The following is a 16,874-nucleotide window of genomic DNA, read 5'->3' as shown; positions in this document are numbered from 1 at the left end:
ATGATACGAATGACTAAAGAAAATCGACAGAAAAGTGTGATCAGACGTACCACCACCTTCAGCGGTTTACTCACTCCATCAGTCAGGACAGAATCATATGCTGAAGCTTTCACCTCAATCATGTGATTTCCCAGAGTCATGGGAATGATCACATATGAAACAGATATGCTGGAGACTTTTTCAACATTTACTGTTGTTCTGTATTTGCCTTTCTTACTGGCAGAGCTGCAAACATCTGGTGTCTCCATGAACTCCACACGCACCTGGTGAAAACAGGTTAATAACACTCAAATCACTTAAATACAATATCCAGACAAAACTTCCTCCAAAATAAATGCATATGGACTCAGTATGAAATGTGTAATGATTTCAAACACTTTCCTCAGTTTGAGTCATGAGCAGCTCAATTGAGTAAGTTATTTGACTAAAGCAGAAATGGTTACTACAACGCATATGACTACAGTGTAATGTACATAAAAATGGAATTAATTTTTAATATTAAATCTAATCTACCTTCTGCTTATTTGGGGTGTAGTTATGAATAATGGCTTTGATTTCCAGCTGTTCGCCGCGCACAGCAGAGTAAGGCATCTTGAGGTCAATGAAAAGGTGTTTAAAAACAACCATCTCCTCAGGTTCTGCCACACAGATACCTTTGAGGAGAAACACAGACAAACATTGAAGTTATTAAAGCAGCAGCTCCTGGATGCTAATGATGTTTTTCAGACCATGTATTTTGGATTTTTTGCTTCACTTTACCGAGTGTTGGTGACAGACTAACAGCCAAGATCTGCCAGGTAGTAATAGAGTCCTTCAGGTAGATCACTTTTTCTTTGACTGGTTCTGAACTGAAACATTTATAAATATGTTAGATACAATAAGAAATTACAAATATGGAATGAGAAATTACAAGTAAAAACAGAAACTGTTGAAGTAGAGTTCTAACACTTGTTTACCAGGCTAATAAGATAAGCTGGGCGGCCAGGATCATTATGTTTTATCAGGACAAGATTTTTTTTTTTTTTTTTTTTTTTTTTTTTTTATATAAGTATACATACTGTTTTATACAACTACTGCTTTCCTGTTAACATGTATGAGCTACATTGGTTGTCAGTGGATGTCATTTCATGTTGTTGCACAAAAAAAATCAACATTCTTTTTTTATTTTATTTTTTTTTTTTTTATTTGATCAGGGACAGTGCACAAACAACATTAGTCTAAAATAAGAAAAGATGTCATGTGCCAGGTTATAGCAAAAATGCTAATTTCCACCCGCAGTCCCTGGACAGGTTGTTGTTATGCTTACAAAAGTTTATCAAATATATACAGAAAAATGCATAGAAAATTCACATCATAAAAGTACATTCTATCATTCATTCACTCACTCACAATTTACAACGTTCATATCACAGTCATTTAGTGCATACAGATTCTAAAGTGATCAGTACATAAAATGTATAAAATCCAAGATACTAGAGAGGCACTACATGTTCTTTGTAAGAGGAAGTCATCAAATCGTCAACTGAGCATACACTGTGATTTTTCTCAGATTTTGAGGCAAATCCTGACTTATATAGCTGCTCTTTCTTTTTTTGTTGTTGTTGTTGTTTGTTTTTCTTAATCTGGGCGAATTTTAGCTTTGCCATGCATCATTTGCCGTGCCGTGCTTGTGCAGTGAACAGGGAGAAACAAGAAGCAATTAACCTCTCCCAACACACAATCATTGGTCGCCGAGGATATGGCACAGTTGAAGCAGCGCGCAAAGTTTTATGTATAATAATTTTTATTCTTAACTTAAGTCATTTCAAATGAATATTTTAGGTCATTTTATATGTAAAGCACTTTGAATTGCTTTATGTGCTATATAAATACTGTAAACTTTGCCTTGCTTTGTCTTGCAATTTAGCAAACTGCTGTTTACCTGCTGTTGCAGAATGGTATGTTCACGTCTTGCAATCCAATTACGCATCTATAAACTCTGACTTCTTGTTTATTCATATAAATAATCATTAATTTATTTGTGTATTCACAAAATGAATATTTAGTTAGGTTGATATGTCTTTATCATGGGAAATGTGAATCATTGTCCATCATTTTTCAGTTTTTGATGAAGACAAACTCGTTGCAAAATTATTAAAAATATTTCTGGTTTAAACAAATAAGGTGAGCCAATGGACTTATATCACACAGTGAACACAATGCTGTGAAGGTGCTTTAATCTCCAGTCAATTCATTAGGCTACAGCTTTTGGCATCTTACCCTGCATTAATGGCACATACTATATCATAGAAGAGGAGAGACATCTTTTTTTCAACATATGCTGATGACTGATAACTGTCTTAATTTATTTTCTAGAAATGTACCTTGTGTATTTCATATTAGGCATTTCCTTGTCTGAAATATAGCTGCTCTTATTTTCATTCATGGCTGATTATTACAGTCTTCAGGCATAGGCTATTATAGATTGTTAAGCATTTTGATTATAGGCCAATATTCATTGTATGTCTAATTGATCTAAATCTAAATCTTAGATCTTTTGAATAATTTTTAATGAGGAGTAGGCTTAGCTAATTTAATCTTTAAATCCTTGCACGTCAGTTATGAGCTATGAAATTTTTTGCGGGGAAAATTTAAGATACATTGAATAATGAAAATACCATTATAACAACAACAAAAACAATGCCAAATCCTCTCTATATCACAGATTGTCAGAGTGTCATCGTCTGAGCAACCTGAGTGTTAACACATAAATCACACTCAACAGCTGAACTGTCTAATGTTACCACATCAATTGTGAGCTTTGGCTTTACTTCACACGCTTTACTTTCTTCTCATACAGTGAGAGTTGGGACCTTGCTGAAAACACACAGAAATGTGTCTAAATGTCTCCGACTCACCAATTGTCACATAGATCAATCTCCTCCCAAAGCCAACTCTCAGGAAACTGTGTACGTGACACTATCTCTTCAGACTCTGTATAGTAGTCGTCATCTTCATCACCTGTTATAAGTTATAAGACACATCAGAAAACTAATCAAATAAATGCTATCAGTATTCTCTCTGGTGACTATCCAATTTCACTATTATCCTCAATTACTACTTAAAGTACCAAGCCAAAATACCAGTGTCAATCACTGCCACCATATGAGAGTTGGATGCTTTATTTTCAATTGACTGAATGCATTGATTGCTTACAAAAGCACTGCACAAGCTAGTAGAGCCATCAGTTAATCTTAATATACTTACTGCGAGCCAGAATCAACTCTTTCTCTTCAGTCGTCATGTCTTTGCGGGTTTTCATCTCGTTACAGCAGTACCGGAAGGCCTCGACACATGCCTCTCCGTCGACAATGTACCTGGCTCTCTGTTCACATGTGTAGCCAAGTTTATTATCCTTCATCCCATCAACACAGCACTTTTTCAGTTCACCGGAGTATTTTTCAGCTGAGAAGACAATATTAGAACAATGAGGGCAGTATAAGAACTACAGAGATTCCCAAAACATGAAAACATGTTTGAGAATTGAAGCGAGCTAAATGAAAAGTGCTTGTCCCCCATGTCGTTTTAAACCCGTGAAAGCTTTGTTTGTCTTCGGAACACAATATAAGATATTTTGGCTGAAAAATATCTGTCCCATTGACTGCCAGGCAAATACCACTGTCAAGACCCAGAAAAGTGTGAAAGACGTCGTCAAAATAGTCCATCTGCCATCAGTGTTTCAACCATAATTTTACGTAGCTATGAGAATACTTTTTTTGGATGCAAAGAAAAAAAAAAAAAAAAAATGTATTCAATAATTTGTCTCCTCCGGGTCACCGTAGCGACATTTTGGATAGTATATCCTTTCTGATTTAAATTGTAAGTGCAAAATCTGAGTAAAATTTAACTTCTCACCTAATGTACTAGTGATCTTCAGGAGACTCTCAGCTCTCCGTTTTCTCTTTGCAGGTTTGGGACAATCAGGCACTAGAGGACAATTCATTTGAATCAGTTTATTGTAAAACAATATTTGGGTGATGTTAGAGAATTTGAGAGCAATAAGATCTATTTAGTAAGCTTACTATATTACAAAAATCACAGAACTATGACATGAGGAGCCAAACAACAGACAAAATGCATGTGGGAAAAAAAAATTGAGTCAATAATACTTATTCTGGTGTTGGTTCCTCCTGCAGTGTTGGACTCAAATATCAGACCTGCATCAGTGAAAACCCCCATACTGTCCCTTCCTCCTCCTGCTGTGCAGCCGGTGTCATGTTTCTCTATGACGTCCCAGATCTAAAGATGCAAAAAATACACCAGTTATGTATGCTTTAGGCCAACAAATGCAATGTTATGCTGTGAAGTCTGAAGAATATCCTTCACCTGAGACTGAGTGAGTCTGTTCTTGTTAAGGACGTGCACAGCCTTGTCAACCACCACCAGACCAACTTTAGCTCCAGGATCTCCAGTTATCTGCAGCTTGAACTCATCTCCTGTGCCATATGAACTCATCTTGTTCTTCACCTTAATCTGGAGCTGCAGTTAAAACAAGAGATGGTGTGTCAAAAAACAGACCTAGTTGGCACATCAGCTACTTCTCATGATGGTTGACCCACCGTTCCCATGCATGTGTCTTTGACGTCGACCCAGACTGAATCAGACACCAGCTCAGATGAGCCCACATGGTAATAAGCCACAAAGCGGAAGGACGGCACCATGATTTTGGTTACAGGTAGAGACAGAGACACTAGAGCTTGTCCTTTCCTCTTAAACCTGTCTACTTTTACAATCTGACCTTTGCTTAAGATCTGAAAAGATACAAAAATATCTTGAGCAACTTTGTATGGTTACAAACGCAAGCTGTGATAGTAATCAAACATTGATGTAATTAATTGATACATTTGTTGTGCCGATGAATAAGAAATAACCATTATCTTTACCATGTATGTGTAGTCTTGATCTTTGACTCCTGGACTTTGTCCAGTGTTCAGATTTACTTTCATTTGATCACCGATCTGAAGTTCAGCAGCATCAATGCCGATGTGCAGATAGTTTTTAGAGCCGCCTTTGGGAATGTAGGCCTGAGCCGTCATTGTCTTCACTGCCTGCTGTTCATCTCTTAATTTTGGATCTTTGGTCTTTGCCTGGAGGAAAAAAAATAAGTGTTTATGCTAAGCCACATAGACAACAAATTTACACCTAAACAAACAGCTTGTTGCATATCTTGGCAGGTCTTACAGTGATCTCCAGTGTAGAAGATCCTCCCAGAGTGTTGACAGTAACCTTCGCAATGCCATTGGTTTTTGTTTGACTTTTGACCCCTCCGGGATTGACCTCTACTGCCACAGTTTTAGCAGGAGTTTGGTCAGGATTTGTAACATAGATCTATTATAAAATCCAGGCCAAAAAAAATAATAATAATAAAACGGTGATCTCTGTTATTTATTATTATGAATTATGAATAATCAGTTCCTATAACCTTTAAGGTTCTCAACTATCTATTCAATGTTTTATACCGAGACATCGAAGGGCATTCCAGGTTTGAAGAAGTGTGGTGTTTTTTTGAAGTGGATGGTGTACGGTGACGTCACAATCTGAATGCCTCTCCTTTCTGCTTCCACCATTTCACTGCCTGAAACACACAAATAAAAAGATTATCATACAATCACACACATGCATGTAAACAGGTGCACACAGATGTATTTGTTGGGTCTTACCACTTTCTGTTAAAAGACTGACTGAAACATAGATTGACTGCCCAATCAGCTGGTTAATGTTCGGAAAGGTCTTAGTGATCATCTTATTGGTCAGTTCTGCCTCACCCTCCCCTTTCATGATCTATTCACATATGAGAAAGACAGAAACAGCAATCTACAAGATGCAGTAAAAAGCTATATCATTTCTTATTTAAACTGTTCTCTAGGTGAGGATAAATTAAATCGATTCCAACTTGTAAATTGTCTCTCACCTGAACCTTTTGGAGAGATGCAGGAATACTTGTTTTCTTCTCTCCATCCATCACACCAAACACCACAAATGCATTTCCATCCACATTTTGTCCAAACAGGTATCTATAAAAGCACATCCAATTTGGTCATTTTTTTAAAGAGATTCAAACAATACATACTGTTGTGTGGCTCTTTAATGTGTCAAGACAGATCCTTGTATTTGTTCAAATGACACATGAACCCATCATCTTTTCATATTTACTAGTTAGAGCATGAAATAAACATGACTGAACATCAGAAGGTATTTTACTTCAACCAAAGAAAGACATCAACACAGACTATTTTTCAAGTTTGAATCCACAAAGTTAATCTACTCCAATGCTCTGCATTGGGCCTCAAATGTCCTGGTCCTTTTTAAAGAACTGGTTTACTTGACCAATTACTAGATAAGATTCTTATTCCTTTGGCTGGGATCGTGTAGAGCCTTTTGAAGCTGCATTAAAACTGCAAATTGGACACTGATCTCCTTTGAAGTCCACTATATGGTGACAAATCCTGGAATGGTTTCCCTAACTTTTTTTTTTTTTTTTTTTTTTACTGAAGAAAGAAAACACAAACATCTTGAATGACATGGGGTCAGTAAATTATCAGGTAATTTGTGTTCTGAAAGCGAACTAATCCTTTAAAGTGATGACTAAACCAACAGAAGCCAGTAGTATGCTTACCAAGTTTAATCAATTTAGCCTTGAAATCCATAGATATGAAACACATTTTTTTTCCTGATAACAGTAGAAACAACTTGAAATACGCCATAATTGTTGCTCAAAGATTAAGAGTAATACACCTATCGTAACGATTAAGTCTACTTTTACACTCACAATAACAACAAATGGTTGTACTTTAGTAAAATAAAGAAAATATACAGGACCCACTTTTTGCCATCTGTCTCCATGCAGTGAAGCATGGCAAAAAAATCAACTAAAACTCACAATAGCCTAAGCTATATGCCCAAAGCCTAGGCCGTGGGTGGGCTATGACGTGAAAATTGTCCCAAAGGGGTGTAAATAAGTCAGGCCCCATCTGGTTCAGGGGGCACGCATCTAATCTATTCTCCTGTCTGTCAGACAAAATGGCAGATTTGGCATTGTTGATTGGTCAGGGATATGGTGATGAAAAAAGTTTTGTTTTACATTTTTGTTTCTTAAAAACCCACACTTCTGCTGGGGTCAAAATAATCCTTTTTTTATTTTATTTTTTTGGATCAAAGGTGATTTTTTATTTTATTTTTTTGGATCAAAGGTATCCCAAGCTTACTAAAATGCTTTGAAAAACACAAAACTGAGGATTTAATCCAGATCAAAACCAAGATTGGATTTTGATTCGGATCTAATCTGAATTCAGAATCCATTTTTTCCCCCTTTTGAACAACCAATTTTAAAGATTTGATCCAATCTGATGGCCAAAATCTGATCAGATTACTTTTGAAAAACTGGCCCCAGGACAAAATCTGTCATCTCATCAGGAGCATGTTTTTGGGAGTGCATGGCACGTGGGGGCCAAGTACACTGACTATATTTTGCTTTGATGCAATTCAGGCAAGTTCGACCAGTTTGTAATTTAAAGTTTTCACATTAATTTTCAGTGTGATTTTGAATCCAACCTTTATTAGGTTGAAAATTTTGGTTTCCACTGACCATTACACACTGTGTAATTAATTGAGAACAAAACAATGCATATAAGTAAAGATGTTTAACCTGAATATTTCATTTATCGAGATACAATGTTTTTTTGTTTTTTTGTTTTTACAGTGCACTAAATTATTCATACATTAACCAAGATGAATAAATGCTGTAATAAAACAAAACGCATAAATGACCTTAGGTTAAAACATGGTACAACATATTTTATCGTGCAGATCTACTGGGAAGTGGAAATGGACAATGTTCATACTACAAGTAAAACTGAGAATTAACCACAACTCAAAAAAAAAAATGTCTTATACTGTCACAGTGTAGGTGGGTTGAGGAGTGGAGATGGAGAAGCCAGAGTAAATGAAAAATAAAGTTTAATAAAGAAAACAAACTCCAGGGGCAGACAGAAAACACAACATAACGTTATCGACGGACAATAGGGAGTGAGCAGACACAGACTTAAATACATTGAAGACAGGGAGTGGTAACAAACGAGATAACAGGATGATGAGGGGGAAATACAAATATGGGCATGACTGAACCAACTAATACAAAACCAAAAGGGGGGAACAAGGACTTAACCATTATACTGGAAACAGAAGGGGAGAAAACACATGGAAAACAGAACAGAACAGGACAAAACACAGACATAAGAATCCTGTTACTATTCAATCACAGGACAAGATTTTATTTATTTATTTATTTATTTATTTTGGTCATAATTCCCTATTTTATGGTTTAAATATAATTCTATTTTAAATCAAATCATTGACAATGTAGATTAATTTTCAATACAATGAAGCAGAACACATATCGTCTTACTTGGCTTCAATGTCGACTTTCAGAATCTCATCATTCACGTAGAAGAATGACTTACTGGGCTTCAATTTCACTTCAAATGTTGGAAGCACTGAAACCAAACCAGACACACAAATAAATAAACAAAAACATTATTCGACCTGTTACCATATTAAGAGTTTGTAGACACAGTTCTTACCATATTCTTTGACCTCAAAGTCTGCAGTAAACTTCTTCTGAGGAGTGTTTGAGAACATTGTGATTATCTTCCAGATCCCAGGACTGAAACAAACAGAATACATCCAGAATCTTGCACATTTCTGATTTCATGACATTAAAACAGACAATAGCAGACCATAAATAGGGTTTTGCTGCTGTTGATTGATAAATAATTAGATATTGTCCTGAAGCAGACACCATATACAAAAACATTTTTATTTTACATTTATTAATTGTACTTTTATCCAAAATGACTTACAATTGAGGAATACAGCAAGCAAGTTACCATAAGATGTCAATAGACATGAGATATGCCTGTTATACAAGGTTTCAGTCATTGCTCAAATAGTAAAAACTAGGACAGGAAGGGAAAAGGATAGTAAGAGATCAGAAAAAGTGAAGGAATTAAATCTGTATTATTATTATTATTATTAGTATTATTATTATTATTATTATTATTATTATGAGGAAGAGCCAGTTACTGTAGATGCTCACAGAAAAGATACATTTTCAGTTGTTTCTTGAAAATTGTGAGGGATTTTGCTGTCCAGATGGAGTTTCACTAGCAGGCTGAACATGGTGAAAGAGAATGTCCTGGAGAGTGATGCCGCATGAAAAAAAAAAAAAATGTTTTTCTCCAATTCACGTAGCCACAAATATTGGCACCCAATTATTGCAACGTCCTTTTCCCAAGATGGAAAGATAACAGAGACCTTCCCTTCGTCCAGAATCTCTATAGATCCTTCAGCATACCAGCTCCATTCTCCATTCTTCTCTGCATATCACCCCACTCATTTTCTACAGGCTTCAGGTCAGGGAACTAAGACAGTCATGGTAGAAGCTTCATTTTGTGCTTAGTGACACATTTTTGTGTTGATTTTTGATGTTTGTTTTGTTGTTGTCTTGACGGAAGACCCAAACATGGTCCATTATAAAATTTCTTACAGAGGCAGTCATGTTTAGATTTTTTATCTGTTGGTATTTGATAGAACCCATGATGCCATGTATTTGAACAAGGACCTCCAGCTGTATATTTAACCTTGGGCATGGGGGACTTTTTATCCCTGTTTGCACCAAACCCATCTGGTGTTTTTTTTTTTTTTTTTCCAGAAAGCTCTTTTTTTATATTTCATGTGACCATAGAAGCCAGTCCCATTTGAGTTCCAGTCATGTCTGACAACTGAATATGCTGGAGATTGTTTTTGGATGAGCCAGGATTTTTTTTTTTTTTGAAAGGAAAGGATGTGACATGTATCCAAGTATAGTGACCCAAACTTGGAAATTGTGCTCTGCATTTAACCCATCCAAGTTTCACACACACCGTGAACACACACCTGGAGCAGTGGGCAGCAAATGCTGCGGTGCAGTTGGGGGCTGGTGCCTTGCTCAAGGGTCTCACCAAAGATAAATGATGCAGATTTATTTTTTACAGTCACCTTTGCTCATATTTATCAAGATTGCCAATATTAGTGGGAGGCACTGTACCTCTCTGCAATAGGACCACAAGCTTGTTTACCAACTGCAGCCTGGAGGGGATGTAGATGCGAGAGCGGAGAGCGGAGGTTGGATGGTGTGGAGACCGTGGCTGTTCCATAGGCAAACACCATTGACTTGAACTTTATGCGAGCTGCGACTGGTAGCCAGTGCAGAGAGATGAGAAGCAATGTGACATGGGCCCTCTTGGGCTCATTGAAAACAAGACATGGTGCATTTTGAATCATTTGCAGAGGTCTGATTGCACATGTTGGAAGTCCAGCCAGAAGAGCATTGCAATAGTCCAGCCTAATATTGACAAGGGCCTGGATGAGAAGTTGTTTTGTGTAGTGCAAACCTGCATGATCGGACTGTTTTTGCAATAGGATCTTTAAATGTCAGCTGATCATCAAGGATCATCCCAAGGTTCTTGGCCCCGATGGGATTATCGTTGATGAGCCCAGTTGGATGATAAACTTGTGCTGTACTGACAGGGTGTTTGGGAAGATGATGAGCTCAGGTGATGTTCTTTCATCCATGCCAAGATCAGGCTGTCATGACTCTGGGCTGCGGACTTTTCCTTCCCCACTAGAGGTCACTGTCTCCCTTCCTCCCGCACCCCACTCCACAAATTGATCACACCTGGCTTGTTGCACACACTTGTCACACGGCTTGCACCCACAGCTGTCCCCCTTTACCACAGACTTTTTTTCAGTTTGTATTTCGGATGTCTGTCTTTCGTGTCTCCTGAACCCGTCGTGTCTTGTTGTGCCGTGTTGGCCTTTTGTTTTATTTGTTGGTTTTGTGTGTTTTGTTAATTAAATTCCTCACCTGCATATTTGGACCCTGACCTCATTTCTCTACGTGACACAGCCAGTCTGAGACCACTTGAGTGAAAACAGCTGTCCACACCTTTCTAATTAGCCCAGCAAAGCAAGAAATGGCTCGAAAAATCAAAACTGAAGTGCTACAGTTTGCCATTTTAATGCAAATTAACAGGTACAAAAAAAGTGTTTTTGTAAATTCTATTTACAGCTAATAGCAAACAACATGCACAGTCAGCATAAATGTTTTAAATAATATAAGCAGTAAACAAATTAGTTTTCCGGACTAGCAGATAATAATTCTTAATGACAAAAAAGAAAACTGGTATTAAGCAAATCACTTACGTGTCCACTGAAAACCAACAAAAACCAATAAAAAAAAGTTCATAGGTTGAATAGCTTCAGTCCTGACACTGTTTTACACACCTGGCAATCTCAGGAATGGCATATTTTCCGGACTTCATCCCTTTGTCTGGCAATATCTTCTCAGATGAAATTGTGATGCCTTGAGGATTCTTCAGAAACATGGGAACCAAGCTTTAACACTATGACTGCTGAGATCGGTAGTGCAATGCTAATACAGATGAAATGCCATTAATGAGTGAGTGAGTGAGTGTGTGTGTGTGTGTGTGTGTGTGTGGGGATAGTAATACCCAGAGCCGGATTAAATAAATGGACTACACTAGGCAGGCTGCATTTTTTGGGCCCCCCTCCATCGATGTTAAAATGAATTGAAATCTGAAACTTACCAAAGTTACTAATAAAAGTTAATTCACATTTTACATAGCCTAGTCTTTGGTTAAAAATTGGTTGTTGTATGCCAAAACAAGTCATGTGTTGTATATAAAACAGTCTATCAGACTATTTTTTGATATTCATTATTTATACATTACACGGCGACGGCTCTATTAAATGCTATTAAATTATCCTCATTTTATCCATTGGGAGTGTCATTGTTAAGGCAGTAGTACCAGTAAATAACCAATAGGTGTCAGTAAACTATGTAAACAGAGCAAATAAGTTTATTAGGCAAAACGATATTGGGCTCACACGGAGCCCCTTACGTCACCTGTAGAAGAAAAATAATTAATCCGTGGGGACGGTTTTGCAATTCGTTCCCTCAAAACTGTACTCACGAGTTCTTAAACTGTTCCCTCAGTTAAATAAATAAATATAAATCGTGCCCATGGATTATCAAACCGTACCCACGAATTTCCAATCCGTGAGCTCAGATTTTGTAAACCGTACCCTCAGATTTTGAATCCTTACCGACAAATTTATAATCTGTGCGCACGCTTTAGCAATCCGTTCCCACGGGTTTGTTAACTGTACTCACGGATTTGTGATGCATTGTATTGCATTTATTAAACTTTATTTCTCATAGTAGGCTATGAGACCATGGAACACTGACAAAACAGAGTTTTAGCTTTATTTTATTTATATTAATCACCAATAGATTAGCTGCTAAAACACCACACCTGTGTTCTATCCTATTGGTTATTATTGTAAAATAAACGCTAAAAAGAAGACTGTTTTGTAAGTGCGGGTCATGGTACCAAAATAAAATAATAAGTGAAGAGCGCTGTTCAAACGGCTTTGCTTTATTTATTTATTTTTTAAATATAAAATTGCCTGAATTAAAAAAAAAAAAAAAAAAAAAAACGAGTTTTGGAGAGAAGGTAAAAAGCAATACAAAACAAATAATGTACTGGTTATGTTGTCATTCCTTTGCTCTCAAACTAAATGCAATGTAATAATAGGCCTTATTTAATAATAACATTAAATGTGCAGTATGCATCTAATGCTATACGCGTTCCAGGCAGGTTTTTGAGCTCGTAAAACACGACTTAAAATCACGACTCACGACTTTGTAGCGTTCCAGGCAAGTCACGCCAAACTGCCTGGGCACATTTATGAATCAGAATTATTATTATTTTTATATTATTATTAATTTGATTGCAACGTTATATTGTCCTATGCTCTATTTTTCCACCGTGTACCACTTGCATAAACACCGCACGCATTAGGGCTGATATTGTATGTTACGTCAGAACTCGTTAACTGGGAGTCCATCGATCTAGTACGAGTTCACGAGTGGGAAGTCACGGGTTTGACTGCCGTTCCAGTGCACTTTCACGGGTAGAAGGTTGGAAAAACACGGATTACGGGTTGCCTGGAACGCGGCATAACTCTGGGTGAAAAGCTTATCACAAATCGCTCTGTATGGCTCTGACTGGCTAGCGCCGCTCTATACAGTCATGGGCTGGCGTTAATATGACAATGTAACAGTCTATGGTTAAGATAAACATCGTCACTATTTTTAGTTAATTAATAAATATTGAAATAGATTGTAGATAGGACATTTGTACATAAAAAAAAAAAAAAAAAAAAAAAATTTGTCCCTCTGTCTGGGCCCCATCCCGCCAATCGGGCCCTAGGCACGTGCCTAGTTTGCCTTTGCGTTAATCCGGCTCTGGTAATACCAGTAAATGTTGACCTTGTGGGGACATTTCTTAAGTAGGCTTATAAATAATGCACAATGAGGAAGTAAAAGTGTGCACAATCTCCTGTGAGGGCTAGGTTTAGGTGTAGGTGTAACAGGTTCAAAAAGGTGTTTTCACTTGCTTTGGTTTCTATATGTGTATGGCCCCTTTAATTGTGGTAGAGCCTCACTCCCTGTTCATTGGCTGGCAGCATGTTGGAAACTGTTTCCGGTTAAATCAGTAATATTCGCGCCAGCAAAGAGTGTGGTTGTGGTGGGTGAGTGCTCTGGAAAAATGTATTTCTTTTATTGATCTTTCTATATTTTGACGATGTATTTTTCTTCTTTCATGTTACCAAATAATATTGTAATGGTTAATGTGCACTCGTCATTGCAGGACGTCGTGTAAGAACGCTGTGAAACTGATCACTTCATTTAAATGTGTTTTAACAGGTACATGTTCTATTATACATTTATTGTTTTGCAAACTGTTGTATATCATTACTGTTACAGTAATATTCGCGCCAGCAAAGAGTGTGGTTGTGGTGGGACGTCGTGTAAGAACGCTGTGAAACTGATCACTTCATTTAAATGTGTTTTAACAGAATTAAATAATCCACCTGAGGCGCGAAATGGTGTTGGTTGTCTCAGTTACTACACACAACGCAGATAAGAGACGTTACAATGGTGCCGTGACCGTGACTCTGGAAACTACGTGCTGGAACGACTGATCGGAGGTTTCCGGAGGTGTTCGTACCGTGGTTGACGAGAGCTTTCCGCGTGAGGAGCTGTTTGGTGCAGTACCGCTTTTGACCACAAGGTGGAGTGAAGGACCGTGTTTCACCGCTTAGAGGAGCAAAGTTCGGGTATTGTGGCTTCAAATTGAACGAGAGTTTGACAACAATAGCAGCTGAAGATTTAACTTTGAAGCATTTTTTTTTTTTTGAAGACTTTTTTTGAAGACAATTACTGAGGTTTGTTGAGAAGTTTTATTGTAGAGACTAAAATTTTGCACACATACATTTTACTTGAACTTTGAGCTCTGAAACTAGGATATATTTTCAGAACCTACACATTTTTCTTCCTTTTCGTTCACTCTGAAAGTGTCATTCTGAAGTTTTGGGACAATACATTTAATTTTTTTTGTTAACCATTGCTATTGTCAATGTTAAACATGGAATCAGAGAACAGTTTTGGAAGAGGTAGAGGGCTTTTCATGTTTTCACCTATGCCTTCAGTGGGGAGAGGTAGATTAGATTATACTCCTGTCACATCTACTCCCATGTTTGATTTAGAAACTGTACACGATGTAAACGATCAATTCAGTCCTCCACCACCTCAGTTAAGTGTAGGTGAATTGAAACAACCAAGTTTGAAGGAAGCCAATGAGTCAATGGAATTACTAGTGGGGATGGTAGAACGAATGGGACGCTCTATTGGGGAAAGCATTGCTTCCAGTTTAGAGTCTAAAGTGTGTGGGTCTAGTAATGCTGACTCATCTGTCCTAAACAGAGTTCTAAAATCTGAAATCAAAGAACCTGTTTGTTTTAGGGGTGACCAAGCTGAGCCATACACAATACATGAGTGGAAAGCCATAGTGCTGTCATATTTGCGCAAAATAGGGACGCCAATTGAAGAACAAGCTGATGAAGTCATGAGCAGACTTTTGGGACGGGCACGAGAAGTTGTGAGGGTGGGCTTGCGCAGTAACCCCTCTATTGATTTGTGCAAGGGCCCAAGTCCTATTTTTGATTTGCTAAAACAGCATTTCAGTGACACAGCTTATTCTAGCATGCCATTGGCTGATTTTTATGGCACACTCCCACATGCTGGTGAAGACCCCTTTGATTACTGGCTGAGGCTAAATAGAGCCATGGACATGGCTAAGGACTGTTTAAAGAGACAGAATAAGAAGACTGATGATTTGTCCCGTGAGCTCACTGTAATGTTTATCAGACATTGTCCAAACCCTGAGCTTTCCCTTATATTCAAGTGCAGACCTGTGGAGCAGTGGACGGCAGCTGATGTTCATGCACGTTTGGAAGAGTATGGTAGAGAGAAACGATGTAGCTCCGTGGCTAGAGTACCCCCAGCCATCACTCTTTTAAAACAGGAAGTTGCCGTTCGGCCTTCTGAAATGAAGGATAAGACAACTGTTAAACCAGAATCTGATGCATACCATACTCCAACTAAAGAGCCCAGTGAACCCATGGAACGAATCTTAGCAATGTTGGAGCGTGTCTTGGAGAATGGACAATCAAGAAATCAGGCCGGTGCAGAGCGGCATCTGCCTAAGTCTCATAGAAACAGAGTAAGGCCTACTCTACCATGTGAAGTGTGTGGAGATATTGGCCACACCATCCATTTTCATTGCAGAGCGAATCATCTGTGTTTTCTCTGTTACAAAGCAGGTCATGCACGTGCAGAGTGTCCTAAAGCTAAAGCTTGCACTACAAGTATGGTGCCTGAGTTGGATGCTGTTTTACGTACGGGAAACGAATAGGCCTGCATGTGGAGGGGGTGAGTGTAAGGCCAAATGATAATCCCCCATCATTGTTGGATTATGATCTGGAGTCTGTATATAAAAGTGTATGTGAAGAGTATAGTTCTGAATGTACAGTTGTCCTGCAAAATACACAAAAACTTGAGCCATATGATGATCTGTTCTACACTACAGTAATTATTGGTGGACAAGTTGAGGCAACAGCAATGCTTGACACAGGGTCAATGGCTTGTACCATGAGCTCCAAGATCTTACCGCAATTGCTGAGTACTGGTGTGTTGTCTAGCCTCTCACTTGCCCCAACAGATGTTGTTTTGGTCGGATGTGGAGGCACCAGAACAAGACCTTTAGGAATGATTGAGCTGGACATGGATGTGTACGGCTGTCACGTCACTGTTCCGACTTTAGTAGTCGAGGGCCAGGGTGATGATCTAATTCTTGGCAGTAATCTCTTGAAACATTTGATCCATCAGCTGAGAAGTTCTTCAGAGTTACTAATAAGCATGTCTGAACATGAATGTGACAACACTGAACAAAACAAGCTGCTTGATCTACTAGCCAATGTGGAGAAATGGAGAAATGGTACTGTCCCTGATTTACTAGGAACGGTAAAGATCAAAACGGCAGTGTCACTTGAACCTATGTCTGAAAACTTAGTTTGGGGCAAACTGCAAAGCACTCATGACATCTCAGCTGGCAGTGCTGTCATTTTGGAGCCCAGCAGAGTAAAATCAAGGCCAAGGTCAGTGCTGGTTGGAAAAACAGTAGCTCTGATACGTAAAGATGGATGGGTTCCCCTCAAAGTAATAAATCTCTCTGAGAAAACAGTTACTTTAAAAAGGAATTCAACGCTTGCAGATGCTTTCCCTTGCATGGCGTTGCAGGATTTTGACTGCTCTGAATTTCCTGATGCTTGCTCATTTGCTCTTGAACAAAAAGTTCAGAGAACAGCCG

At 38.1% G+C, this 16,874-nt stretch overlaps 1 protein-coding gene across 1 annotated transcript in view; it reads right to left on the bottom strand.

Annotated features, from left to right (window-relative positions):
• The window catches only part of LOC141336342 (complement C3-like), a 115,460-nt gene that overhangs the window by 83,098 nt on the left and 15,488 nt on the right, over positions 1 to 16,874 (bottom strand). The window contains exons 5-21 of the mRNA XM_073841916.1: positions 11,362 to 11,450; positions 8,619 to 8,701; positions 8,444 to 8,531; positions 5,951 to 6,053; positions 5,700 to 5,820; positions 5,499 to 5,614; positions 5,221 to 5,367; positions 4,923 to 5,126; positions 4,599 to 4,790; positions 4,366 to 4,518; positions 4,149 to 4,278; positions 3,895 to 3,966; positions 3,247 to 3,444; positions 2,898 to 3,000; positions 760 to 848; positions 514 to 653; positions 51 to 263 (exon numbers count right to left, since the gene is read on the bottom strand). Of these exons, the coding sequence (XP_073698017.1) occupies positions 51 to 263; positions 514 to 653; positions 760 to 848; positions 2,898 to 3,000; positions 3,247 to 3,444; positions 3,895 to 3,966; positions 4,149 to 4,278; positions 4,366 to 4,518; positions 4,599 to 4,790; positions 4,923 to 5,126; positions 5,221 to 5,367; positions 5,499 to 5,614; positions 5,700 to 5,820; positions 5,951 to 6,053; positions 8,444 to 8,531; positions 8,619 to 8,701; positions 11,362 to 11,450 (2,241 nt within the window). The remainder of the gene's footprint in view (positions 1 to 50; positions 264 to 513; positions 654 to 759; positions 849 to 2,897; positions 3,001 to 3,246; positions 3,445 to 3,894; positions 3,967 to 4,148; positions 4,279 to 4,365; positions 4,519 to 4,598; positions 4,791 to 4,922; positions 5,127 to 5,220; positions 5,368 to 5,498; positions 5,615 to 5,699; positions 5,821 to 5,950; positions 6,054 to 8,443; positions 8,532 to 8,618; positions 8,702 to 11,361; positions 11,451 to 16,874) is intronic.

Source organism: Garra rufa, chromosome 6 (assembly GCF_049309525.1).
Source record: "Garra rufa chromosome 6, GarRuf1.0, whole genome shotgun sequence".
NCBI lineage: Eukaryota > Metazoa > Chordata > Actinopteri > Cypriniformes > Cyprinidae > Garra > Garra rufa.
Note: the sequence above shows the minus strand (reverse complement) of the source record. Positions and strands in the feature narration are given on the sequence as shown.